Genomic DNA, 27,410 nt, shown 5'->3' on the forward strand with positions numbered 1-27,410 from the left:
TACTTATTATAAAACAAATATTACTCTAATTGTCCTGTTCATACAACAACTGACAAAGACTTAATATTCTCACAATATTGAGGAATAAAACCAGTGACTGGTGACTAAAGGAAAATATCAAAGATGTCAACACTAGTTTTATTACAATTGATTAGTTAAGCAACAATGTACGATATTCATTATAAAGACCACATTTAGTAACTGCTGTCTGACTTTTCACTTAGCACATTAGCTGTCTTATTTCTGGACAAGTCTTTGTGTTAGTTTAGGAGAAGGCATAAAAGTTTTGGCAACAATGGGTTTTGGCCGTTTTAATCTGCACTTTCACATACCACACTTTTTATTGATACCATAAATCATAAACCATAATGCCTCTTTATAAATTTGCTAGACCTGCAGTTAAAGTTAAAGCTGCGCATAGACCAATAGTGAGCCGAGTCTGCGAGGAGGGGTCGGATTGTAAGGGAATCCTTTGTATGGCATGAAGTCATGACTGATGAGATTGGTGCCAGCCACAGAGAGAGGCCCTTTAATTCAGAGCGCCACAAAAACATGCAAATGGAACCAGATTTAGGACAACAGTGTGTCCTTCTTTAAAAGAACCAACCAAATCCCAAGGGCACACCACTTAAAGAAACAAACAATCGCACATTCAGTATGCCAGATGGCTGGTGAGACCAAAACCCTATAGCCCCAAATATATAATTAGACACAATAATATTCAAATGCGCAACATTCATCTATCGGATAAACGAGGCACGGTGGCACTCATGCATTACTAAAAGGGTGCACTTTTTCTCCCCACACCAAAACCCCTCCATTATTTATACTGTAGGACTGAGTAGGATCCTAACAGGCATATAGGATTTCTCCGTTTGTTGTGCAGTCTCTGTCCAATGAGGGAGGCATGGAGTGGGTGGGAGCAAGTGAGCGGGCTATAAATAGATAGCTCTCTAGCTCTCTACCTCCGTGTGGAGGCTGACAGAGGATGCGCTCAGCATGCATAACTAGTAAAGGTAGCACGGAAGAATTTGTGTGCCCGAGCATGGATGATGAAAAGGTGTAAATAGGTTTGTTCCTTCATCCAAGGAACAGCTGTAGAAGATGCAAATGTCTTGTTTGAAACCAGTATGAAAATGTTATGTAATGGCAGCTAAAATGGGCGTAGGTTATATATCATGTTGAAAAACTGATGACAGTAGTGTGCCTATTGGTCAAATAAACTGCTACTGTACATCACATCACAGTGTGTCTGTGTTATTAAAACAACTTCTTCAAAACATATCATGTCATTTTTATACAGGTAGCAGCCAAATTACACTTTTAGTGACTTGAACTGTTTGTTATTTTGTTAAATGTTCAAAAACAGTTAAGCAGCAAACCTTACATTCACTGTATTGTTTATTACCGTTTTGTGATCAGTATTTTACATTATGCATGCATGCTTTTTTAAAATGCATGCAAATGTGTAATTACATAATAAAACAATGCCTTCAGCTTTCGTTAACCGAAGAGTTACATCCATCGCTCACACAAAGATTGCTTTTCGATGCTCACCAGCCCAAAGCGATGCATTATTGATATTTTTGCTCCTATCTCTTTAAATGGGATTGGTCTGTTTTGTGTGCGTGTGCATGTGAGAAAGCGACAGCTAGTGGGAGGCAAGCTTTGTGTGGAGAAACAGAATGAACGCGCATTAGATGCTGTTATTTTAAGCTTGGGTATTTATCCGCTTGTTTAATGTCGCTTTCTGTACGTATATGAAGTGATATTTTACGGCTTTAGCATCGAGGGATGTTTCATCCTCTTATGGCAACATCGGCATATCATATTATCATCATCACCTCCGCAAGGAAATAACGGGCAGGGCTGCTGGTATATTTATTTATTTCTCCCTCATGAGTCCTGCAACGTTGTGGGAAACGCGATCGAGCCAGCCAGAGATATTTTACTGATCATGGATTAATGGTTGCGTGAGCTGTATATGAAAGGTAAGACACGCGCCGGATCGATTATTATTCAATACAATTTGTAAAACATAACGTTTTATATCAATCTTGGATGACGTTTGACGTACATGATACAGAGAAAGCTGGCTTAAAGAAGGATACACAGGTACTGTAATAACAATTGTCCCACGGGAACAAACCTTGATCAATAGTGCTGATCTGGAAAAACACAGGAACGGAGAATGTTTGCAACATTATTATTATCATCGGGTGAACCATGCGCGCTCCTTCCCTAAACAGCATTTTTGTGTACCATTGACACACGCCGGGAGCGCGCCTGTGATTCACAAAAATGCAGCGATGCTCTGAACATGCTGTCTAGTTAGGCAGCTCTCTGGGTTTTGAGACACGGCCTTTGTCTCGCTGCATGGGATGCTGAATTTTTCTCGTATTCATGACGTCACCTGTCCCGCTGAAACCGTACACGCGCTATCCTCCGCGTTTCGCACTGCTATGCTAACTCTGACGTAACGGGCAAGTGTTTGGTACGATAAACGTTAACACAATGAAACAAGGCCGCGTTTGTTAATAATTAGACAACCGCGGTTCCGCTCTTGGCGCCACTGTTGTTTGGTGGTTTTGACATTTTTGCGCAGTGTTGCATTAGTTAAATGTGTTATTTTTTTTTAGAGATAACGTTGAGTGATAACGTTTGTTCACAGAAAGCACGTGGCGGCAATAAAGACACACCTCTCATTGCACGAGCTCAGCTCGGTTGTGTTAGGCCGACCGGAAGTCTTTACAAGTCTGGTCAGGGATTGACTCTCTTAAGCTGTTTACAAGCTTTCAAGAACCCATTTAGACTTACTATTCTGATTTAGAGGGTAAAAACATTAGTAGGTTAATAAGAGCTAGTGTTTGTGAGAGTGAGATCTATTATGGCATGGTTTTAAAACTGACATTTGCTATTCAGTATACAAGTAAGTGATTTAGAAGTTGTGCATGAGATGTTGACCCCTTTGATTTATAAACAATATTATCTACTAATATCATTTTAGGAATATGTGTGAAGGCCTAGTCAGTGTTAGCGTGTACACAGTTGGTAGACACTTTTATTCAAAGGGACTTGCATGCATTTAAGCTATACATTTTATCTGTATGCCCTGCTGAAAAAAAGCAGCATACCAGCAAGACCAGCATATGTTGTGTTTTGGTACTGGTTTGCTAGTGAACACCAGCTAAACCAGCACCAGCTAAACCAGCACCAAACCAGCATTAGCACCAGCTAAACCAGCACCAAACCAGCATAATTCCCATGCTGGTTTGATGCTGTTTTTTTCAGCAGGGTGTATGTTCCTATCGAACCTACAACCATTTTTATAGCTAACACAACCAGCTGAGCTACAGGAACACATTTGTGTGTATTATCCTCATCACACACAAAAGCACACAGAAGGAGAGAGAGAGAGAGAGAGAGTATAGATTACACATCTTCACTTTCCTATCAATAACCCACTTTTACCCAGAGCCTGAGTTTTACAAGTAGCAGGTCATTGTCTTACCAAGATTGCAGTTGTTCAAATATCGAGAGAAACGATTCAGTTATCCTTTATGGAAGCACCAAATTGTCTTGGATTTACTTTAAGTTGTTGGTGTAAATCTAATTTAGATGCTGTTTTGGTCCTTCCCAGATGTACAGACTGTACCTTATTCCTTATTTATCATCTTTGTCTCTTTTTACAGTCAATGCTGTCTGATATGAGACAGCATTTGTACAGTAATGAGAACTTTAGTCTTAAATTTCAACAATACATAAATCTTGCTGGAAATATTGATTCATTACAATCTGGAATCAAGCATCATGTTTGCGTTGCAATACTAACAGAGACACAAATTCACATTTATTTAGTAGATGCTTTTATCTAAAGTGAATTTATGCATTCTGGATCATTTGCAGAGGTTTGGTTGTGCTGGCTGAAGGGGCTGGTGGTCAGTAGGGCATTGCAGAAGTCTTGACATGTAGAAGCTGCATAGCATACTCAAAGAAAAACATTTTCTGATCGGATATGTGACCGTCAAAACGCCCGATTTCGAAATCAGATTGCTCAAACCACTTCAGGCGGTGGTCTGTGATGTAAACTGGACAAGTGTAAATTTGGTTGTTAAAGCCACATGTGTCAGCACTTTACTCCTTCTAAAATGTCACTCGCAAGTTAGCCGTGACAGGGGCAAACAAACAAAGACGACACGCTTGTTGTTGCTTTATGGAGTGACGGCAGTGTGTAAAAAAACTGAGGAAACGCATGAAGTGACAAGGTGTAAAAAGGTCCAAACAAGAAAGGTCTAATTCACTTATGTTGTAAAGTGCATGACAGAGTAGTTGTATTGTGGGTTATAAAGTTCAACTGTTCATCAAACACCACTCACAGGTTCCTAGCAGACTTTGTAGGTGTTAGTGTTGAAAATCCAAGTTGAAGTAATGTGGATTGTGCAGTTGTCACTATAATTTCCTTTAAAGAAAAATACATTCAAACAACAACTTACAATACATTTTTGGCGCTTTTCTATTGCATAGTACCCCTTGGTTTGGGTCGGGTCAGCTTACATTTGGGGGCTTTTTCACTGGGTGCAGTACGTACCGATACTTTTTTTAGTACCACCTTGGTCTGGGTTCCAAGCGACCCGAGCTGATACCAAAACGTGACGCGAAAACACTGTAGATCACTGATTGGTCTGAGAGAATCGCACTAACAGCGTCATCGCTATAATGTAAAAGATTAGCTTTACCTTCATGCTAGCTTGCGATGTTTCGAGTAAACCTGTTGTCATCTATGCTTTGCTGTAAGTTTCCAAACTCCCTTTTAGCAATGAAAAACATCCACAGTTTGAGAATCAGCGACACCATACCAGTTTTTTTCCAGACTTGCAGTTTGTGGCGGCACATTCGTGACGCGCACGCCTGCATATATGCTTAAATGCAACTTAAATGAGGCTCAGCGAAGCGGTGTTTGTACAGAAACTGTCATGTGAGAAAGGGGTAGTGATAAACGCGATGTGCAAACATCTATTTGTGGTGGTCAATTTTAATTTTGTGGCGGACTGAGAAATAAATGAATGTATGGGAATGTACAACGACGCTCTCACTTGTATGATGTCACAGCAGTAGGCAGCGCAAATATAACGAGACGCCTATAATCCCTCACAATCCGAAGTATTACTAAACTCGATGGAAAAGCTAACCAAGTCAAAGTGAGGTGAGCTGACTCTACCTGACCCAAACCAAACCGTTGGATACTATGGAATGAAAAAGCGCCATTACAGTACATTTTGCCACTATTTTCCTTTGATATTTTACCCGTATGACCTGTTTGCTGCTTTTACTATGCTCTAAACTGAGCTACAGAAATAAAATTAAAACAGGTGTGGGTTATGTAGTCATATAAGTATAAATCCTGTAAGATAGAGTGAAACTATTCCTCTGAGAGAGCAGATTTTTACCGTTGTCCCACTTACAAACTTCCTTCAAAGACTTAGTTCAGTTTCATTGAACTTCCAAAACTTATTTTCCAGATACCACCATAGAAGTCTCAGAAGTGCTCTTTAGCCACATCTCACTCTGAGAATACGACTAGATTGCATACTTGCTTTGAACATATAAATCCCTCTTTAAAAAAAAATCTGTCCCCTCTGAGGAGCTTCTGCTGTCCCATCTCCCCCATTTTCTCTCCTCCCAACCTCCACCATCTAAGCGTGCCAAGCATCACACATCTGTCTGTGGCAGAAGAGCTAGGGCGCCATTCTCTGTTTGTTTGTTTTAGTTGAACTTGTGTGTTTTGTCAGTAAATCCAACTAACACGGTAAGTAGGCCGAGCCTGTGGGCGAAATGAAAAGGATTGCAAAGTGGCAGAGGAGAGAAGGGCTTTACTCAATGCCAACATTTCGCCAGCTGCTGCAGAAACACACTCGAAAGTTTGTTTGTATTGTTTTGACCTCTCTGCCGATGTTGACTTTTATTTACAAATAAAGGGAATTCTTTGTGCTATTTTGGCCATTACAAATTATGAACGATTTCAATGGAGTTTGTACAAATCTCATCTATATAAATATATGAAATTATTATTATGTTATTCTCTAAAGAAGCACAGCAAGATACAGTAGACCAGGGTATAAGATATCCTTTGGGAACCATATTCTATTCTGAACCATACATAGTCAGCAAATGTCAGATAGCTATCGAAGCTGAGTAGCGCGGTTGCTCTTTTCAGGTTTTATGTGCAGTAAAGATCACATGAGCAAGACTCAATGACTAAACTTGGCTGTGCATCAAGTGAGTTTAATGACATTACATTACATGATGCATTTGGCAGACACTTTTATTTAAAGTGCATTCAAGCTATACATTTTTTAATCAGTATGTGTGGAGATCGAACTCCAGACCATTGCAAATGGAGTTCTTTGCCAATTGAGCTGGAGGTACAATGACCCACACCATGAGTTTAAACTTGTTATAGGCATATATATACTTGAATTGAAGGTCAAACATTGATGTTGCATATTGGTGGACTGTGGTTAAAGTGCAGAATTATATACTGGTTAAGTATGATGCCTGAGAGCCACATTAGGTTATGAGCGATTCGTTTATGATGTGAGAAGACAAGTTCATGTAGCATTTGAACTTTACCTCCAGCAATTTGTTCTGCTTCAGGTACATTCCTGTTTTCTCCTGGATACTTGACAAGAAAAGACTACAGTGACCAAATATAAGTACCTTTAGGTTAATTATACATATAATTTAATTCAAGTTAGTCATATAGCTAAAATGTAATCATATGTAATATCTGAACCTTAATTGCATAAGGTAAAGTGATTTTTAAAAATCTTTTATATTGAAGTGGTGATATTTTTTCTTATGGTCACTGATTCAAAGTTCTGCATGTGTGGCATTTTTATTTGGAAACGTATAAAGTCCTTAGCATCCTGACACAATTTATAAACTTCCTAATTATTTAAGAGGTGCTTTTTCCCTTCTGCATATCCAGATGAACTCTTATGAATCCATCTGGATAGCAGCCATGCCCTTTCCATCTTCTGCTTAACTGTGACGGAGACTGTCCACTTTTAAATGCTTTCATAGGGCTACAGCTAAACTGAATTCTAAACTGAGTTCTGGCTATAAAACCAATAATAGTACTGCTTGTGCTTTACAATTTTACAGGATTATTATTTGAATGTTCGTTTGTAAGAAATTATATTAAGTATATACACACTTTGTAAGTGAAAGTGACATAAGTGAGTAGTGAATACACACCCACAAAGAGAGAGAGAGAGAGAGAGAGAGAGAGAGAGAGAGAAGTGGGCAGCTATCATTGCAGCACCCTGGGAGCAATTGAGGCAATGGTGCCTTGCTCAAAGGCACCTCTGTTGGTCTTAGGAATCAAACTCACCCTACAAATTACAAGTCGGACTCCTTAGCCACTTGGGGAAGTCATGACATCGTAGCATCACCTATGGGGCATGATTTCTTGTGTATAACGTATGACCCATTTCATTAAAATTCCAATAATCTATTAAGGTACACATTACTGTACGTCCACACTGCCGCAGACTTGAACTTCCAAAGAAGCTTAGGCCGCCCGGTCAAGGACGCTTGTCAAAAACTACGTGGAAGCTTGTTGATGCTTTGGCCGCTTTGAAGTGTGTTTTCTCGAAACTAATGTTTTGGTAGGAACGGAAGTTTACATCATATGTTTCTCCGGAATCAGCCAGCAAAGAACATCTAGGCTATATTCTGATTGGTTGCTGGCGTTTTGCCACTGAACCGCGTCATAGCTCATTACCATAAAGTAAGTCTTTCAACTGTCTGATTGATGCTCTGGTCGCTGAAAACCATAGATATATACACTAGATGTCACCTTGGGGCTCCGAGCATGCGTCAAAACCGCCGCCATCTTAGAACAGGGGTCTTGTCATAGAAAGTAGCTAGGTAAAGCTACTATCTCCGCATGTACTTCGAATGCATGGACGATGCTGGACTTGTGCTGCGTATAGATGTTAGGGCTACTAGCACTATGCATTACAGTTAGAAAAAGTAAATTTTCTTTTTTTTTCCAGGAATAAACGTACATGTCTAACAGTTGAAACCAACCAAAAGAAAACCAAGAAAAAAGCGTTACTGTCGATTTATGGTGATTTTATTTCTTTTACACCATTGCCTACAATGACGCTGATGGGGGATTCCCCTGTTTCAAGATGGCGGCTCTAGTTGACGCATTCGGTCCAATGAACTGCTGTAGCCAAGGCGACATCTAGTGTACATATCTATGGCTGAAAACACAGAAAACGCGATGCCGATGGATTTGATGCTCCTTGCAGCTAAAAGAAGCCAGCTTCCATTGTAAATTAATGACTTCCGGTAACTTTGGAAGCTCAAGTCTGCGGCGGTGTGAACGTAGTTACAAGCAACTTTGTTGCTGTGTATCGCTCGTCTCTTTAAAAGAGGCATTTCTAAATTTGGTTGTCATAAACAAATGAGTACCATCCACTCCAGTAACTCAAGAGAGACGGATGACGTGACCTCCTTTGTTTTTATCTTATTGGTAGTCGCTCCCGAAAGTCGCACATAATTTGCATAAAGTTAAACATTTCTCAGTTTTGTCACGGACTGGACACGCCCCGTCCAGTCGCCAACGGTCACTGTTGCTCGTGTCGCCGGAAGTCGCCAAGCTTCCATTGAAATCAATGAGTTTGTGTCGCTCTGCTACTGCTAGTCGCTGCTAATGTGAATGTACCTTTATTGTTTTTGACGTAAACATGTTGGCCGAGACCACTATATACAAGTTTAAATTTGGTCATACGAATCGAGTCGTCCTTTTACAGATCGTTTGCTTTAAACTTTAAAAGTCCCACCCTCATTTTGCTGAAAACATTTTTTTCACAGTTGAACAATATCAGAGTTATCAAAATTCAAAGCTGATCTGCAATTTGGTAGAAATGCATGTCATGAGTGCATTTACAGCTTTTATGTTATACTTTTTTGTAAATAAGAAAACGCATAATTTTGCCTTACAAGTCACAACACCACACAGCAATTACATTTTTTCTTTTTGCTTATTATAACACACACATACACATTACTTAACTGTTCATCTTGAAAACTCTTCATTTTAAGCTGAAATGAAGTGTAAAGTCAGCATATGGATGATGGTGCTTTGGCAAACGGCCACCGCTTCTTTCTTGGCTCATGTCTGGGTACAGAGAGTTCCCATCTTACTCTTACCAGAAAATGTCAGCTACTCTTTTTTTTTCTTTTAAATCACTTGTTACTCTTCACGAAACAAACGCTAGACCGTACAGCTCTTATGCAGCAAGCATTTTCTTATTGAGACAATTTATCGAATGGTTTCATTTGCGATTTTTATTATTGGCCTCACAAATAGTTTTGGTGGGCATGAGTGTTCCTCTGCAGTGCAGAAGTATAGTAGAAGACATTCTGATGTGCTTGCATACTGCTGTACTGTACATGATCAGTCAGTTCAGTTGCTCTCCTTGGTGCTGAAGTTGCATAACCAGGTCCTTCCATCAAAAGCACTATTACATTCGCTCAGTCCTTAATAGATGAATGCTCTCTTAGATGTGCCTTAATGACAGTTTTTTACCCTTTGTATGTTGCCACGTATATATAGGAAAGAGAAATCAGAAATGGGATCTTTAATATGTCAGTTATTTCTTCTAGACAGTAATAAGATCCTTAATGTAGAACAAAAGAAAAACGTATCTGGCTTCTCAGATTTTCTCCTGTGAAGGCCGTGGTATCCTCAAGTGTCTTCTCTAGGAAAGCCATTTCAACAACAAACTGCGGTCAAATTTGTCTACAGATTGTTCTTAACCATATCTTACCTGATCAAATTATCTTGGCTACGCCCCCTATGTCATGTTTTGCAGCTCTATATGCTTACTGTATGTAAAAGATTGTCTTATTTTAAGAGAAGCATCTAAGACAAAGTTGATTGTTAAATAAACAATTGAGAGCTCAATAAAGCTACGAGAGAGCGGCCTCCAAGCAATAACCTTTCCCTTGCTGTCTCGTAAGACGATGCTTTTATGAATATTTCCTTAAAATCTTGCACTAACTGTCATATTTTCCTGCTGATATGCTGTAACCTTAGAAAGGTCCGCCTCTTGGATGGGGGTGGATGAGGGTGGGGTTTGTGGTCGGCTTTTTAGTGTTTGGTTTCCTGGGGAAATGAGGTAGTCGTGCTTTTTCCGACCCCTTTAGTTTTCCAGAGCTGTAAAAGGAGTTGCGCATTTGCATTGCTTTTTACATAGATGTGGTTTATCCTGTGGTCGCTCAATCACACACCGATATGCAAATGAACATTTTTGTTTTTCTTCAGTTAAATTTCAGTCGCCTTTCAAGCGTTCTGCATTTAAAAGCAGTGTATGTTTCATTGCATGAGTTTTTGAACTGTGAAAACAGTCACGACACGGCCTATTGAGAAAAATGTCTCAAACAAACGACACTCATTGAGATTTTTACACAAAGCATTAGTACGCAGAGCACGCACACCTGCATGAAGGTTTTAAGGTGGATCGGGGTGTTAAGAAAGGCAGTTTGAAATCAGAGCATATGTGACATACAGGCTAAAGTCTGCATAAACATGTATTTATGAGATTTGGGGGCGGTTTTCCAGACAGGGATTAGACTAGTCCTAGACTAAAATAAATGTAAGAGCTGTCCAAACTGAAAACAACTTGCACTGACATCTGATCTTAAAATACATCAGTGCCCTTCGTTTTGCCTCAAAATGCACACAAGTAATGTTTTTAATAAGGCATGTTTGTTAAAACTAGTTATATTTCTTAATTAAACTAAGGTCTAGTCCTGTCTTAAACTAATCCCTGTCCGGAAAACCACCCCTAGGAGTATCAATGTTTAATTTCACTTTAATTTCAATCTTTGACATAGTTATCTACTGAAAAATCCAGCTAAGACCAGCATAAACTGGTGAGCTGGTTTTAGCTGGTCTCCCAGCTTGGTTTTAGCTGGTATTGCTGGTGTAGCAAGCTGGTCTAGCTGTGTTTTTGGTCACTTTTTAAGCTGGTCTAACTGGACTTAGCTGGTCATGCTGGAAGACCAGCTGACCCACCAGCTTGACCAGCTTTGCCAGGCTGAGAGGACCAGCTTAGACCAGCTACTGCCACCTTAAATCAGCTAAAACCAGCTACCAGCTTATGCTGGTCTTTGCTGGATTTTTCAGTATGGTTTTACTTAGTTTATATAAAACAAAATCGCTTAATGCATGTTTATGTGATAGAATAGCCTTATCATGCACAATTTCCAATAATAAAGTGACATCACTGCCAACATGTTACAGAATTCAATAGCAACCGTTTAACTTCTCTCTATTCACAGGCTTCCAATGCTGAATATGTCAACTCCCAGCGACCTCAAGTCTACCTGCGTGACACGGAACGGCATGGTCAAGCTGCCCCCCCAGCCCAACGGCCTCGGTTCAGCCAGCATCACCAAAGGCACTCCAGCTGCCAAGAACCGCCTGTGCCAGTCCTCCTCTGTGCCCACCATCTTGCCTCCCCCCAGCCTCCCCTATCACCTGGAACCCCTGCCCACAGCGGCCTCGCTGCTGGGCCCCGACCTGGACACAAGCCCCGTGACTGCCATCAAACCTCCCCTGAGGCAATTCCCCAAGCCCCTGCTTGAGAGGCAGCTGGTGTTGGACGAGAAGGTGCTGAACCGGCTCTTATGGTACTTTACCACGGCCGAAAAGTGCATTCTAGCCCAGGTGTGCAAGACGTGGAGGAAGGTGCTCTACCAGCCCAAGTTCTGGGAAGGTGTGACGCCCATCCTGCATGCCAAGGAACTCTACGCTATTCTGCCCAATGGAGAGAAGGAGTTTGTTAGCCTCCAGGCTTTCGCTCTAAGAGGCTTTCAGGCGTTCTGCCTGGTTGGCGTCTCTGATTTGGACATTTGCGAATTCATCGACAACTATCCGCTGTCAAAGAAGGGAGTCAAGTCTGTCAGTCTTAAGAGGTCGACTATCACAGATGCAGGACTTGAGGTAAATACAGCACGCAGACAGCAATGTTGTAGCCGAGTCCAGCTCATTGGGAGACCAAAACTGTTGAGTACGAATCAATACCAGATACAGCTTTATCGAATGAGTATTGAGTTGGTATTGATCCTTGACTTGGTCTGGACTTGGACTCTGTATTCACAAAGATGCAGATGGGATTTATATATATATATATATATATATATATATATATATATATATATATATATATATATATATATATATATATATATATACATATATATATATATATATTGCCTAAATAGGAAAATCTGTTGTTATTCCTAAGAATGCAATGTGGCATGATGCCATCTGTGAAAAAATGGGTTGAGAATCCTTGAAATAGACATGTGTCATCTTTTTTTTGTTTTTATTTGGCCATCACGCAGATAAAATAAGACATTTTCATACATACGACTAGCGTCGAGTCTAAATATCAGCTCAGAAATGGCCAACATACATGGTTAGAAATAATTGTGTTTTGCACGAACATGCAGCGATGATCACACTCATCACACTTGTCTCAATGCTGTTGCTATTCTAGGATTGGGCTTTTGTTGCCATGGTGAACTCTCAAATTGTTCCTGACGGCATCCAAGCTTTTTCCCCTTTAGATACACAAACCAGCGTGTGCAGAGATAGTGAAGCTGTGATGGTTGGTCTGTTGAGAGAGGAGTGTACACCTCAGGGTTGTTTGTATATTATATAGGCCAGGCCAGACAGCACAGTACAAGGCATAGTAGATCATGACCAAATACCGGATAGGACAGAAGTGTTTGTTTCTCTGGCTGAAATTAGCCCACTTTTACCATTGGTAATGTATTATACACTAGTCAACATGTGAAGTTAATCAAAAACGTTAATCAAGTTGTCCAAAGACAAGAATGAGTGGTGAGAATTGGTTTTAAGACAACTTTTATGAAAAGTTATGATTCACTTTAAATGAGGCCACACCCCCTGCATGTACTTACTTGCATTCTTCCATAACATTAATGATTGAATCCTGCAAACAAAAACAAAAAAATGTCTCTAGTTGCATAAATTACATACATTTGTTTAAAACATCCTTGTGCTGTGTGTAAGCATTTACAACATTTTGTAAAGACAAATACACTAGGTGAGCATTTAGGTGAGATAATTAAAAAAGTACCCCAAAACCACAAAAAAACACAAAAGTTTGAAGACATTACTATTTTTAATGTTTTTGAAAAGAAGTCTCTCATGCTCATCAAGCCTGCATTTATTTAATAAAAAATTCATATTAGAAGGATTTACGAAGGATTTATGATCAAATAAATCCAGGCTTGATGGGCGTAAGTATCAGGATTCTTCAAAGCTTGCTTGCATGCACGTCTGCTTATGACCAAACAAAATCTTTATTTATGTACAGTACATGATGTAGTTTATATAAATTTCTCTACATTTTTAAATAATTCCTGTTAAGTTCCAATTTGGAATATCTCCAAAACTTAAACTCTGCAACTCTATACACAAGATAGCAATGGAAACTTGAAGTGACCAAAACAGAGAATTAGCACAATGATCTCTTACTCCTTTTTTGGCATTGGAACTAGGTCAGAAGGGTCACAATCCATCAATTGTTAACTCTCTGAATGCATCAATGCTTATTGTTTATCACAAGAATTGGGTCAAACATCCAGGTGTGCACCCTTTGAGCCATAGACTGGATAAATATTTAGGACATATTTACATTATACATTTCTAATTCAGTTGGCTGCAATCCTTGTGATCGGAAATGCCGTTAATTAAATATATGAAGAGCTCAGATGCAAAACCCTTCAAGTGCGTCTGATATGCAATTTTTAGGCTCTTATATTTAGGTTCAGTACTTTCACTTTAATGGCAATAAAATATAATAATTATTAGTCAGTAATTTAATGTTATATTTTCACAAATTTTGCTTTAGTCATTTCATTGGTATTTAACAAATGTGACTGTTTTCAATGCAAAACCATCTAAGTACATGCATATATCTCCACTGCTAAAAAAAGTCTCCAGTGACTCTTCACTGTCCTTTTTAAATGAAGGTAAAGGGCTCAAAAATTCGGTCAGTATCGGGTAAATACAAGTGAGATCGTCATTGTACATTTCCATACACTAATTTATTTCTCAGTCCGCCACAAAATTAAAATTGACCACCACAAATAAATGTTTGCACATCACTACCTCTGTCTCGCATGACATCATGTGCATATATGCTGGCGTGCGTGTCGCAAATGTGCCGCCACAAACTGCAAGTCTGGAAAAAAACTGTTATGGTGTTCCTGATTTTCAACCTGTGGATGTTTTTAATTGCTAAAAGGGAGTTTGGGAACTTACAGCAAAGCATAGATGACAACAGGTTTACTGGAAACAGCGCAAGCTAGCATGAGGGTAAAGCTAATCTTTTACATTATAGCGATGACGCTGTTAGTGACGATTCTCTCAGACCAATCAGTGAACTACAGTGTTTTCGCGTCACGTTTTGGTATCAGCTCGGGTCGCTTGGAACCCCGACCATGGTGGTACTAATAAAAAAGTATTGGGTACTACGTACTGCACCTAGTGGAAAAGCCCCCAAAAGTAAGCTGACCCGAATCCCGATTCAAACTGTGGGGTACTATGCAATGGAAAGCGCCATTTGATGAACATATAATATGTGCTGAGAGCATTTGGTCAGTATTATTATCTCATCTGTGATGGAGGTGGCATTTAGTGGCTTTTGCATCTGAGTTGTTCATATTTATATACGGTAGGAAATAAAAATATATACAGTAAAAGTTAAATATCTTTGATTCTGTATCTCTGTCTCTTAGAAAGTTTCAGGTTTAATAGAGGTAATCACTTACTAACTGTACACAGATACGATCAGTAAGCAATTCTTAAATACTATTAATGTGTTAACTCCATCTTGGGTATTTCAGGTGATGCTGGAGCAGATGCAGGGGCTAATGCACCTGGAACTCTCCGGCTGCAATGACTTCACAGAAGCAGGCCTGTGGTCCAGCCTGAACGCCCGGCTGACTTCTCTCAGCGTAAGCGACTGCATCAACGTAGCCGATGATGCCATCGCTGCCATTTCCCAGCTCCTTCCCAACCTGTCAGAGCTCAGCTTGCAGGCCTACCACGTGACAGATACAGCCATGGCCTACTTTACCGCCAAGCAGGGCTACACCACCCACACGCTGCGCTTGAACTCCTGCTGGGAGATCACCAACCATGGCGTGGTCAACATGGTGCACAGCCTGCCCAACCTCACCTCCCTTAGCCTGTCGGGCTGCTCGAAGATCACAGATGATGGTGTAGAACTGGTTGCTGAGAACCTGAGGAAGCTCAGGAGCCTGGATCTGTCCTGGTGCCCACGCATCACTGACATGGCCCTGGAGTACATCGCTTGTGACCTGCACAAGCTGGAGGAGTTGGTTCTGGACCGGTGAGTGCTTTAAATACTTTTCTGGTTAAAAGTAGTGAAGGAACAAAATATGAGACTGATTGGTCTTAAAGTCCCCATGAAATCAAAATCGAAGTGTTTGAAGATGTTAGCTGTAAGGATAACTGTAAACTAGTGTGCTTCAATACATTAACAAAATTCACATGTAGAAGAGAAAGGCATTCAAAACTTGCAGTCTCTCACTTTTGCCAAATATGGATCAATTATATATTCTTCACTTCAGCTTTTCATTAAGCCGTGAGGTAAACTAAATGCTATTGGCTATTTTTAAATGGGCAGGCGCTACCTAATGTGCCACTAAATATCCTAACTTACTGTTTTAGTGTAAATGATGTCAATGCATCAAGTAATGCTGCTCATTTCAGGATACTTTATTTAATACTCCCCTGCATTAAATCCTAAATCTACTGAGAGTCTAATCAATGGATAATGCACATACTAGTTGAAATATTAGTAAATATTTTGTAAGATGTTCATTTAATTAATGTGATTTTGTGTTTTTCTAACAATAAACCATATATACAGCTATTGTCATCAAGATGGCTATTAAAAATGTGGGTTGAACAATAGTTAATAGTTAAAGGGGACATTTTACTAGACTTTTTAAAGATGTGAAATAAATCTTTGATGTCCCCAGAGTATGTATGTGAAGTTCTAGCTCAAAATACCATATAGGTAATTTATTCAATATGACTCGTTCTGGCGAAGTCGGAAGTCGCAATGTTCTATTTGAAGATATGAGCCGATAATGTGGAAAAACAATGAAATTATCAAAACAAATATTTTTAGCTAATTTCAAAGAACAAACATTAAAAAATAATCTCCCAAAGTTTCGTAGTCCAAATAATTGAGTAAAGGTGTTTAAATGGCTATTAAAGTTGAAACAGTTTTACTAAATCCGCTAGAAATTGCTTTTCTCAAATCCTCTCGTCACCTCCGAGCATTCCGGGGATCCCCTGAAACGTCACTATCTCTCCGAATATGGTGTTACACATTGTTTTAGAGCCAATCAGAAATCTTCATAAACGCTGATCGTTTGTCAATGGGAAACCCCGGGGCATGTGATTGGTCCAGCCATCCTCCTGTCAGTCTCGCAGCACACTACTCTCCTATTTAACTCCTTTTTGAATTGTTTACACTGTTATTGTCAACTAGCCTACACAAAGATATGATTGCATAGGCAAGTATTATTTGTTTTCTTTTTGCTTGTCTCTCTGTCTCTCTCAATTTCTCTCACACACACACGCGAACACGCACACCCGCGAACACACACACACAAACACACATTCTGGTTTCCATGTTCTATTCCCTTCCCCTAACTCAAACCCCAACCATCACAGAAACCTTTCTGTTACTTCACATTTTCAATCAACATCATTCTGTTTGATTTATAAGCTTGTTTCTTGGTTTACTGTAATAGCAATTACAATAATAGTAATAGTAATTAATGTCTTTGGTCAAATTAAGCTGTAAAATAAATCGTTTATCCCTTTAAAAATGCAATGGATTTTGAAAGATATCTACAAAAAACGGGCAAAAAACTTTAAAGGCGTTTTTCTCAGGTTTTCAGTTGGAAAAAGAGGACAGACAACCTTAATTCAAATGTCTATATCTTTAAATCCATTCAAGGTATGACTAGGATATACAGTAATTTGAAAGCTTATGATCTCCTCTTTCCATTGATACCTCAATTTTGAAATTTGGGTCACTGTGACTCATTTTTCAATAGAAATGAGCTGATCTCTGCACTAAATGGCTGTGCCGTGGTTGGATAGTGCAGATTAAGGGGTGGTATTATCCCCTTCTGACATAACAAGAGGAGCCAAATTTCAATGACCTATTTTTTCACATGCTTGCAGAGAATGGTTAACCAAAACTAAGTTACTGGGTTGATCTTTTTCACATTTTGATAGAAGCAGGTTGATAGAAGCACTGGGGACCCAATTATAGCACTAAAACATGGAAAAAGTCAGATTTTCATGATATGTCGCCTTTAAATTGTGTCGTTGATCACTTAAGCATGTTATGTCCTTTCTATTTTTGCCATTTTTTGTTTTTGACAAACTTGAATTGAAGCATACGCTCCACCAAGATGAAATGAGCAGTGATTATGAGTTTTAATGAAAGTTTTTTTTTCCATAAGTCTTCAGTCTAGATGGTGCTATGTAACGGTGCGATTCATGTAAATACATTTTTAAAGGTGATTCTCTACAAAAACATTTTTTGTTATGCTGGTTAAAGGCTACTTATTTTCTGATAGCAGATATATAAATCATACCTGCAAACTAGTCGCTTTTTGGCGAAATTTGCCTTTTTGAATCAATGTGTCATTTTTTGAAATGGTGTAGATCCATGAAGGGGGGAGGGGGGTTGTTTGCCAAGCACAGTAAACATAAGAATCGGAAATGGGTAGATTAGAGTAAGGTGAGACAATAGGCTTTTATCCAGCTGTCTTTCCCCCTAAACCTCTTTGGTACAGCACCTGGAGTCTTTTGGCCAATCTAAATTAAGATACAGCTGAGTTTAAGGGTAACTTCCACTGCACACGTATCTCTACCTGATTTTATCGTATTTCTTTAAAAGTTACAAGCGAAATTAAAGCAAACACCTTTTAATAAATGATCATGTTGACAAATATTCCGTTTGAATATGTTTGCTATTGTGTTAAATTTAGATATGTACAAATAGCCAAGTAATTTTTCTTTAGTTTTATGTTTTAAAGTTTTATGTTAGGTGTTTAGAATGTGTGTATGTATAAGTTACATCGTAATCATATCTCATACGTTTTGTTGCCGCTACAGTAGCTGTCATATGGGGCAGAGGATGTTTCTAGTACAGTGGTTCTCAAATGATGGGGATCTGCCCCGCAGAGAAATCGCAAAGGGTGCGCAGAACATGAATGATAAGAACTTTATGGAAAAGGTCATCATGTGTCAACCCCTAAAAAGTGTGACAAAGGCAAATATTATGCAAATTGGAGCACAGGGCAAATTTGTAACATGTAAAACATTGAAATACATGTAAACTTGGCTACTTTACATTCTGTTGTTTAAAGTAGTTATAGTATGCAAAACAGGCTTGTGCACAATTCAGAATTGAATTGAGAATAACTCCTAAATTCCAGTTCAATTCTTGAATTTGAATTGAATTTGAATTGATGTCAAAAACAGGATCTAGAATTACAATTCGAATTTGAATTAAAGGAAGCAGAATTGCAGTTCAATAGAAATTCAAAGAAATTCATATACATATTATACAGTAAGTGAAGTGTTAAAAATGAAGCTTTCAGTATATGTCAGATATGATTGCATTACATATTCTATAAATTATACTAATTTGAACTACTTGTACAGATTACATTAACAGTATATGTTTTCCCCAGCAATTAATGTTAAAAACTCTAGTCACATAACAAATAATTAAGTTTGATTTTTTTGTAATTGTAATTTTGTGGAACACGATGGAACATGATTTTATTTCCCAGAATGCTTTACTTTAACCAAGTATTTCAAATAGTTGTCAAACAATTTTCCAAAGTAACTTTCCTAACACTGAATGTGAGATTCTTTCTGTTGTGTGACTGTGGAATTTCTTTGAATTGCCATGAATTTAATTCCACTTCCTGCCATTCCAATTCAAATTCAACTTCCTGTAGGGCGGAGTCAATTCAAATTCAACTTCCTGTAGGGCGGAGTCAATTCCAATTCCAATTCATGAATTGAATGGAGGCTAATTCTGAAATTTTGATAAGATAAGAGTTAAAAATAAAATATATTATAAATTATAAATCATATAAAATCATTAAAAGTACAAAGCAAGATAAAGAATATCTATTTAAAATCAGACTATTGATTATTAGTGGTTATATATAGATAGTTATTATACCAGGTCCCCACCCATTGGGGGAGCATGCCACATTGTAGGAGATGCTTGGGGGGGGCCTTCAGGCCACTGCTCTAGTATCAGCATGCACACAGGAGTATTTGCTTTAAACTGAAACACTGGTGCAGGCCAAAAGATCAAAGAAATGATTTTTGACCATCCAGGCTATAAAGTTCAAGTGTTAAAGGAAAACACCACCGTTTTTAAAAATTTTACTATGTTCTTACCTCACCTTAGACTAATTAATACATACCTATCTTTATTCAATGCGTGCACTTAAAGGGACACAAGGCAGCATTTTTATGTTAATAAATCATCTTCGTAAGTCGGTATATGGTTAAATGACTCATTACATGACGAATGAAGACCCTCTCGCCCGCTCCTACGTCTGTAGGAAGAATACCCCACTTGCAAGTTCGCTGTATCCGACCCGGTGTCCTTCAGTCTTGTAAAGTCTCAGATATAGAAAGCATTTACTCCCAGACACTAGGGGGAGCTAGTAGAGAAATAATACTCAGACTTGCCTGGTGTGCCTTTAATCTTTGTACAGCGCGTTGTGAATGTGTTAGCATTTAGCCTAGCCCCATGCATTACTGGATCCAAACAAGGATGACTTTAGAAGCCACCAAACACTTCCATGTTTTCTCTATTTAAAGACTGTTACATGAGTAGTTACACGAGTAAGTATGGTGGCACAAAACAAAACGTGGCCATTTTTTAAGCGGATAAAAAAGAGAACTATGTTGTATGGTGGAAGAGCACTTAGTTTGCAGCACTTTGACCTCGGGCGCAGTAATATTGAGGTCTGAGGTCGAAGTGCTGCAAACTAAGTGCTCTTCTGCCATACAATATAGTTCTCATTTTTTATCCTTTTAAAAAATCGCCACGTTTTATTTTGTAACTAATGTAATTTCTCATGTAACAGTCTTTAAATTGGTAAACATGAAAGTGTTTGGTGGCTTCTAATTCATCCCTGTTTGGATCCTAAGGAATAAATGGGGCTAGGCTAAATGCTAATACATTCATGACGCGCTGTACAAAGGTTAAGTGCACGCATTGATAAAAGAATAGGTATGTATTAATTCGTCTACGTTGAGGTAAGAACATAGTAAAATATTGAAAAACGGCTGTGTTCTCCTTTTCACTAGAATAAATTTCCACTATAAATAATCGTTTGTGCAAAAAAACAGTAAAGGTTCCTTATAAAACTATACTGCCCCCCCAAAAAACTTTAGGGAGTTTGTCATAGTGTGGTATTTGGTTTCCATTGTTTAACTGTTGTTGTATTTTAAAATCTGTTATCAGAACCAGCACAAGACAAATTAAAATATAATAATCACTAGTCCGCATATCTTATAAAAGTGGACCTCTGTAGTTGTGTCTGCCAAATGCATAAATGTAAAAAGGCTGATACAAAATTCAGTAAAAAAAGGAAAAAACAAAATCTGACATGGCTTTCCTTCTTGTATTCAGATGTGTGCGGATCACAGATACAGGCCTGGGTTATTTATCCACCATGTCCACATTGAGAAGTCTGTATCTGCGCTGGTGCTGTCAGGTAAGCAGCAGTTCATTTTTCATTATGGTCAATCAGGAAGTATGTTGTTCCTCTAATTCACAACCATATGTGTGTTCAGGTCCAGGACTTCGGATTACAGCATCTTTATGGCATGCGGAGTCTTCGCCTTCTTTCTCTAGCAGGTAAAACTTTAAAAGTACAGTGCAGGGACTATCACTGATAAAGTACTATCAGCAAATTACACTGTATGTTTGAAGTAGATCCTACCTCAGCTTAATCATATTATGGATAAAGCTCAGTTAATCCCTCAAACCGATAAAGCTGTCAGAGTAAAAATACATCGCTGTAGAACAGAGAAAAAAATTTCCTTTTACTTAATAAACACATAATGCTATGATATATAAGTCTGAGTCTCTTTGTTTGAACAGTAGCTGTCCTTTCTATTGTTCCTAAACTTTTTGCTTACCCCCGCATCTCCACCATTAAAGCTATTATTTTATTTTATTTATTAGCCATACAGGAGTATAGGTAAATGATTTTTGGAGAACTATCAGTTTAAATTCACATTCATTTTGATACGCCTGGTGGGTAATCACTGACTATGACGCAAATAATGGCATTGTCACACATCATTACAAACAGGAAGTGAGCGTATGCATTTGACCGTCTCATTTATTTTTGTCCCAGGCTGCCCTCTGCTGACCACCACCGGCCTATCAGGCCTGATTCAGCTCCAGGACCTGGAGGAGCTCGAACTAACCAACTGCCCCGGCGCCACAGCCGAACTCTTCAAATACTACTCCCAGCATCTGCCGCGCTGCATGGTCATCGAGTAGAGCGAGAGTTTCACGTGTGCGCCGGCACCCTCCACATCACCAAAACTTCCTCCTTAAAGACTGATGATATACCCGACTTCATCCTGGACCCACGGGGAGAACTGACAAAGAGAATTTTTCCGGAGGGGTGAAAAGGGATCGACACGGAAGACGTAGAGGGGAAATGTGACGAAAGGTCGAAACGGGCCTTGACTGATGATGAGCGAGAACGAAAAATGTACAAACGGCGGCGGGACAGAAGCTTGATCTTTCATTCAATAACACGAACCCCAACACATACATGAAACGTGTCCCTCCAGTGTACTGAGAGACTGGCTTCCATGTCTCATCTTACTGTTTTATCTTAAAGTGAAGAAGGTTACTGCAAGCTGTCGAAGATAAAGAGAGGCGAACCAATAAATAAAAGGGAAAAGTGTGAGTTAAAGGATCCACTGCAACAGGGTCTCTTCGCTTTGTCCAGCGGCACCCAGTTTTTCGCTCCTCTCGCGTGGTGCTGCCTCCATTTCTGTGTCTTATCGAAAACTTTCGAGATGAACAGCTATGTAGATTCACATCAACGCTACTTGTTTATTGTCACGCGTTTCTCTTTCGTCTTTGTTTAAATATTATTTTTTTAAGTATTATTTTTGATGATAAGGATTACTGTGAAACATTTACGGTACGCGATGGAGGTTTCAGGCGCTTTCAATAAGATGGAAATCCAGGTACGGACTTAAAAGAGGTACTGTTTATTTTGAAAGGAACGAGCATAATCGGACACAGTCGGAAGGTTATTTTTTGTCCAGCAGAAAGACATTTTCAGGTATTTCGAGTCCAGTTTTTTCGGGAACGGAAGGGAAAGAGCAGCTTTTACATTTTTACTGTGGTTCAGAGGGACTGTGGTTTGTACAATAGAGATAGCTCGGCTTTTTAATTCATCTGCTTTGTTTTAATTCCATTTCGATGTCAATATTAGTGGCTAATGTGCAGGTTTCCATATTAATCCCGACTCAAATGAAGATGAGATCTCCGGGTGATCCCATAATGCAGTGGGGTCACAGACTAATGCTTATATTTTGTCACCAGGCCAAATCTTTACAACAGCGGACAGCATGGCATTTCTATTAAACTATGAGCACACCGTCTCTTTTAGCCCAGTGTAAATGAGTGCATTCGCTTTTAAACACATACGGTTTACAATGATTTGCATTGCATTGACATCCCACACAAGCTTATTACAATGCTTCCCCATCAAGCAATATCCATCCATCCATCAGCTTTTAGATTCGTAACACGTCTTATTATGATGTGTTACGGGCAGGTACTGTAGTTGTTCATCTGTGATGCCTACCTCATTCAACCATGGGGTGTATGTGAAATACAGGTATGCAGGGAAATTTACAGAAATTAGCCATTTGTCCTGTTTTAACCCACCAACCCTGCGTTTGTCCTCTCAGGAGTTTATCATGCTGCTCGGTTCATCTTCGTTGGGTCTGCTGTGATATCGACTGTGTAGATACTGTTTCAACTAATAAGAGTTTTGGATTGGCAAATAATTGACTTAAAAGGTGTTTTAACAACACTAAACAGGTAAATGTGAATTATTCTGCGCATTAGTGGACATGTGCCGTTGTTGTTTTTTGAGAAATTGTACATTTCAGATCAATGACACACAGCTTATCTCTCGGCCCAAAAAGGTGTGGTGACAAAAACAAAAGCTTTCCCTCTGGCACTGATGAGGTGAGGATAAATCCAACATCGCCGTTTTCAAAGTGGACACTATCCCACCCCACCCTAAATCCTCAAGGCTTTAAAGATAAGAAGCTGTAAGACACATTAACATAAACATTAACACTTACTTTAAACAGCTGATCTCTCTTCATGTATATAGTGGCCTCTTTAAAAAAGGGCTCGTGGCTAATCGGCAATCCGGAAAGACCCGGGAGGCTCTTGATCTCGGACTTTATTTATGTTTGAAATGCTACGTATTTATTTGCTTTTACTTATCATAGTGGGTTAATTTATTGACAAGTGCACATATTTATTTATTTATTTATTAATTCAACTTTAAGGGATTGGTTGTTTTGGAAGCAGAGGACACAGGGAGCTGCAGGGAAGTTGATTTGTGAGCGATTGGGATTGCAAACCCTTTCCCTTTGTGTCTATGTTTAATGCTTGATCTACTTTAGCCCTTTTTTTTCATTGTATAACGTTGAGAGACACTGTCACAGTCCACTTGGCATTGAATGTTCAATATTCTACATCAGTTAGTTGTAGCCCTGTGTTCGGTGGCTTTGATGCGTCTTGTTAACTTGCAGAAAACGTGTTGCAGTATTTACATTCACCCGTTGTCTTGTAAACAAGAGACCAGTTTGGCTAGAAAGAGCCTTTCATCCTTTATGTATCCATTGATGACAACCAGAACCATTTCAGATGAAATAAAGAGAGAATTATTAATATATCACTATATAAGGCATTGCATAGTATTTGAAGACATATATGAGGATATTGTATTATAAAAGCTATCATTTTCATTTCAAACCCAAGCTTCCCCCCTCTACGGAATGAGATTTTATGCGTTGTTTTTATCCGTACACAATAGAACCATAAATATATAATAACTCATGCACTAACCCCACTGTAATCTGTATATATATATCAATATGTTGAAATCATCTGTCAGGAGGTTATAAATGTTTCTTTGAGGTTGCCTGGCTCTTATTGTGCACGTCTACACACCGCTCTTATACGAAACAGACCGGGGCAGGTCAGCAGAGGAATTGCACGAAGGGAAAGCGTGACTGACTACCTTCAGAAAAGTGGCAAGATATGCAAACATGTCTTTAGCGATGAATTACATCAGCAATCGATAGAATTAAAGACTTCAGCTAGTTTAACTTTGTACATTGAGCTAATATCAAAGACACGTTAATACGGGCTACATGCAAGAATGTTAACAGATGTTTATTGTGTGCGTACATTGGCATTAGGTGGGCTGTGTGCATTTGCCTGCTGGCTTCCTCGTATGACCAAGGCAGGGTTGTTCAAGTCAATGAAATACTGGTACTACTGTGTGAATTTTGCTTTATTGAGGGGTTCTGTCTGATTTACACTGTAAATTTAAACCATTTCGAAGGCCAGTTTTCATGAATAGTGCTATTCTATTCTTGCTCTATTAAAGAGTTTTACTAGCTTACCACATCCAGCAGAGCGTGTTGGCAATTTCTGTTCACCCTTTAGCTTGCTTTTAACTTGAAACGTCTGGCGCTTTTAGAGCCCAGACAGCAGACAACTCCGGGACGGATCCGGTGCAGATTCGGCCTGAAGTCGTCTGCTGTCTGGGAATAAATCGTTGTTTCCTCTTACTAACATACGTCATTTTTTTGGAGAAAAATGAGGTGATCCGACAACAAAGAAAGATAAACTGCTATTCTTTTGAGGTTTTGTACGTACTTGTACATGTAATACTTATATATATATATATATAATATTAGTAATGCTTTTGACATTCATACAGGGTCAGTAACAAATGACTTTTCTCCTGGTGCAAACACTTGGTCAGGTCGACTGTGGTTCAACAGCCTATGAGCAATGTTAGATCTCTGCCTCCCACCGATTATAATGTTTCATTTATTTGCCGTTTGATTTCTTTGTTGTGACTTGGGCATGTCACAATTCACACTTCTTTAGGGTACTTTTTTTCTGTAAATACTGTTGTAGTGGTTAAGTTGAAATGAGAGATAAACTAAAGTTTTATGAACTCCATCTCATGGCTGCAGTGCCTTGTTGTTTTCAGTTGGTTGGTTCCAGTCTGCACCGTTTTAGTAAAAGTTGTACAAAATAAGCAACATGCGTGTGTCATTTATTTCTCCATCAAGTCATATATGTTGTTTATTGTCCTACTGTTTTTGGTTTATAATGCATACATATCTGCCTTGTCTGTTCTGGCACGCAGTATTAGACAGTGTCAGAAGAAATGGTTCTTAAGCTGTCACTGGGGAAGTATCCTTTAAAAATGTCCTCGTATAATAAAAATATTACTACTAATACCAGTGGTGGCTCGTGACTGCTCATCTGAGGGGCGCAAATTCAAAATAAATGTTCGGAGTGTCATGTGTGTTACTTGTGTTTTCAAAATATGTGTTTGTTGCGTCATGTGAACCATGTGCATCACGTGTTTTGTCCAAATAAGTGCCTGCTGCACACGCGTCAAACCCGTTTATGATAAAAAGAGACGCTCACGTTCACAAAATACACGCAAGACACTCACTTAACAGTAAACTCTGATTACGCATGAGATTATACGAGAATCTTGCAAACCTTTAGACGCGTCTGCAGCAGGCACTTATTTTGACAAGACACGTGATGCACAAAGGATCGCTTGACGCGCGGAACACATGTTTTGAAATTACGAACCACACACATGACGGGCTACATACATGTTGTGACGAACTTCGCATTGAGGGCCCTCAAAAAAGAAGTAACCGGCCGCCACTGACTTACACTAAACTACCTTTTATTTATAGGCATCTTCCAAGGCACTCAAGACACCATATTACGTAAAACAAAGCAATAAACTACAAAACAAACACATTAAACAATCAAATCATTAAAAGCTATACTAAACGCAGATATGTTTTTACCTAAGCTTTCAAATGGAAAAGTGAATCCAGCTGGTGAATGTGCAATGGTAAGGAATTCCATAACATAGGCACTGCCAACTAAAAGCCCTCTCGAATTTTGGAGCAGAGGATGACCTCAAACGAAGTATACTAATGAAGATCTGAAAACAATACACTGAAAAAAATGATTCATTGAATTTAATAAATTGTTTTAAGGTAAGTGGTCGCAATCAATTTATTTAAGCTACATTTAAACAAAAAAGATTAGTAAAGCAAAGTAAAATATAAAACTTTTGTTTAAATGTAGCTTAAATAAATTGATTGCAACCACTTACCTTAAAAAAAAATTTCAGTGTAGGTCCCAAGATATGGAGAGCTTTGTACGCAAGAAGTAAAATTTAAAAGCGTACACGTAATGGACAGAAAGCCAGCTGGAAAAGAATTAAAGATATATAATCATAGATTCAAGAATGGGTAACAATCCTAGCTGCTGAATTCTGGATTAACTGTAATCTATGAAGCTGTTTGTCAGGGATACCAAATAATACGAGTTTTACTATAATCAATTCGAGATGTAACCAAAGCATGAATAAGAACTATGTTGAGAAAGTGAAGAGTGGAGTCTAGCAATATTACATAAATTAAAAAAATGCAAGAACGTGAAATATTATTAAAGGTCTTGTTTATCCTGATCCCATTTATAAACTTTAGTTAGTTTGTAATGTTGCCGTTAGAGCATAAATAATACCTGTAAAATGATAAAGCTCAAAGTTCACTGCCAGGCGATATATTTTCTTTAACAGAAGCCCCCTTTCAAAGCCTACAGCGAACGGCCGGTTTGGACTACAGCCCTCTACTTCCTGCTTTAATGACGTCAAAGCAAGAGTGTTTGAATAAACTCCACCCACAGGAATACGTCAGTGGCCAGCTTTGGCTCAAACGGCTCTGCTAAGCTAAGCTGCTATCAAATCACAACACAAACTACACAATAAGAACTAAATACGTATTTCTAAAGGAGGGACTTCATAGAACAAGGAAGACATCAGCCTGTTTTGAGGACAGTGAAAACAGCAGTATACAG

The 27,410-nt window shown here is 38.9% G+C and overlaps 1 protein-coding gene across 1 annotated transcript; it reads left to right on the plus strand.

Annotated features, from left to right (window-relative positions):
• The first annotated feature begins 1,630 nt into the window (after nucleotides 1-1,630).
• On the plus strand, nucleotides 1,631-25,551 carry fbxl16 (F-box and leucine-rich repeat protein 16). The gene is made up of 6 exons (XM_055194122.2): nucleotides 1,631-1,991; nucleotides 11,362-12,025; nucleotides 14,965-15,473; nucleotides 20,847-20,931; nucleotides 21,011-21,074; nucleotides 21,580-25,551. Exons 2-6 carry the CDS (start codon nucleotides 11,369-11,371, stop codon nucleotides 21,726-21,728), a joined length of 1,464 nt encoding a protein of 487 aa, XP_055050097.1. The 5' UTR covers nucleotides 1,631-1,991; nucleotides 11,362-11,368; the 3' UTR covers nucleotides 21,729-25,551.
• The last annotated feature ends 1,859 nt before the right edge of the window (nucleotides 25,552-27,410 follow it).

The sequence above is a fragment of the Misgurnus anguillicaudatus genome, chromosome 19 (assembly GCF_027580225.2).
Source record: "Misgurnus anguillicaudatus chromosome 19, ASM2758022v2, whole genome shotgun sequence".
Lineage (NCBI taxonomy): Eukaryota > Metazoa > Chordata > Actinopteri > Cypriniformes > Cobitidae > Misgurnus > Misgurnus anguillicaudatus.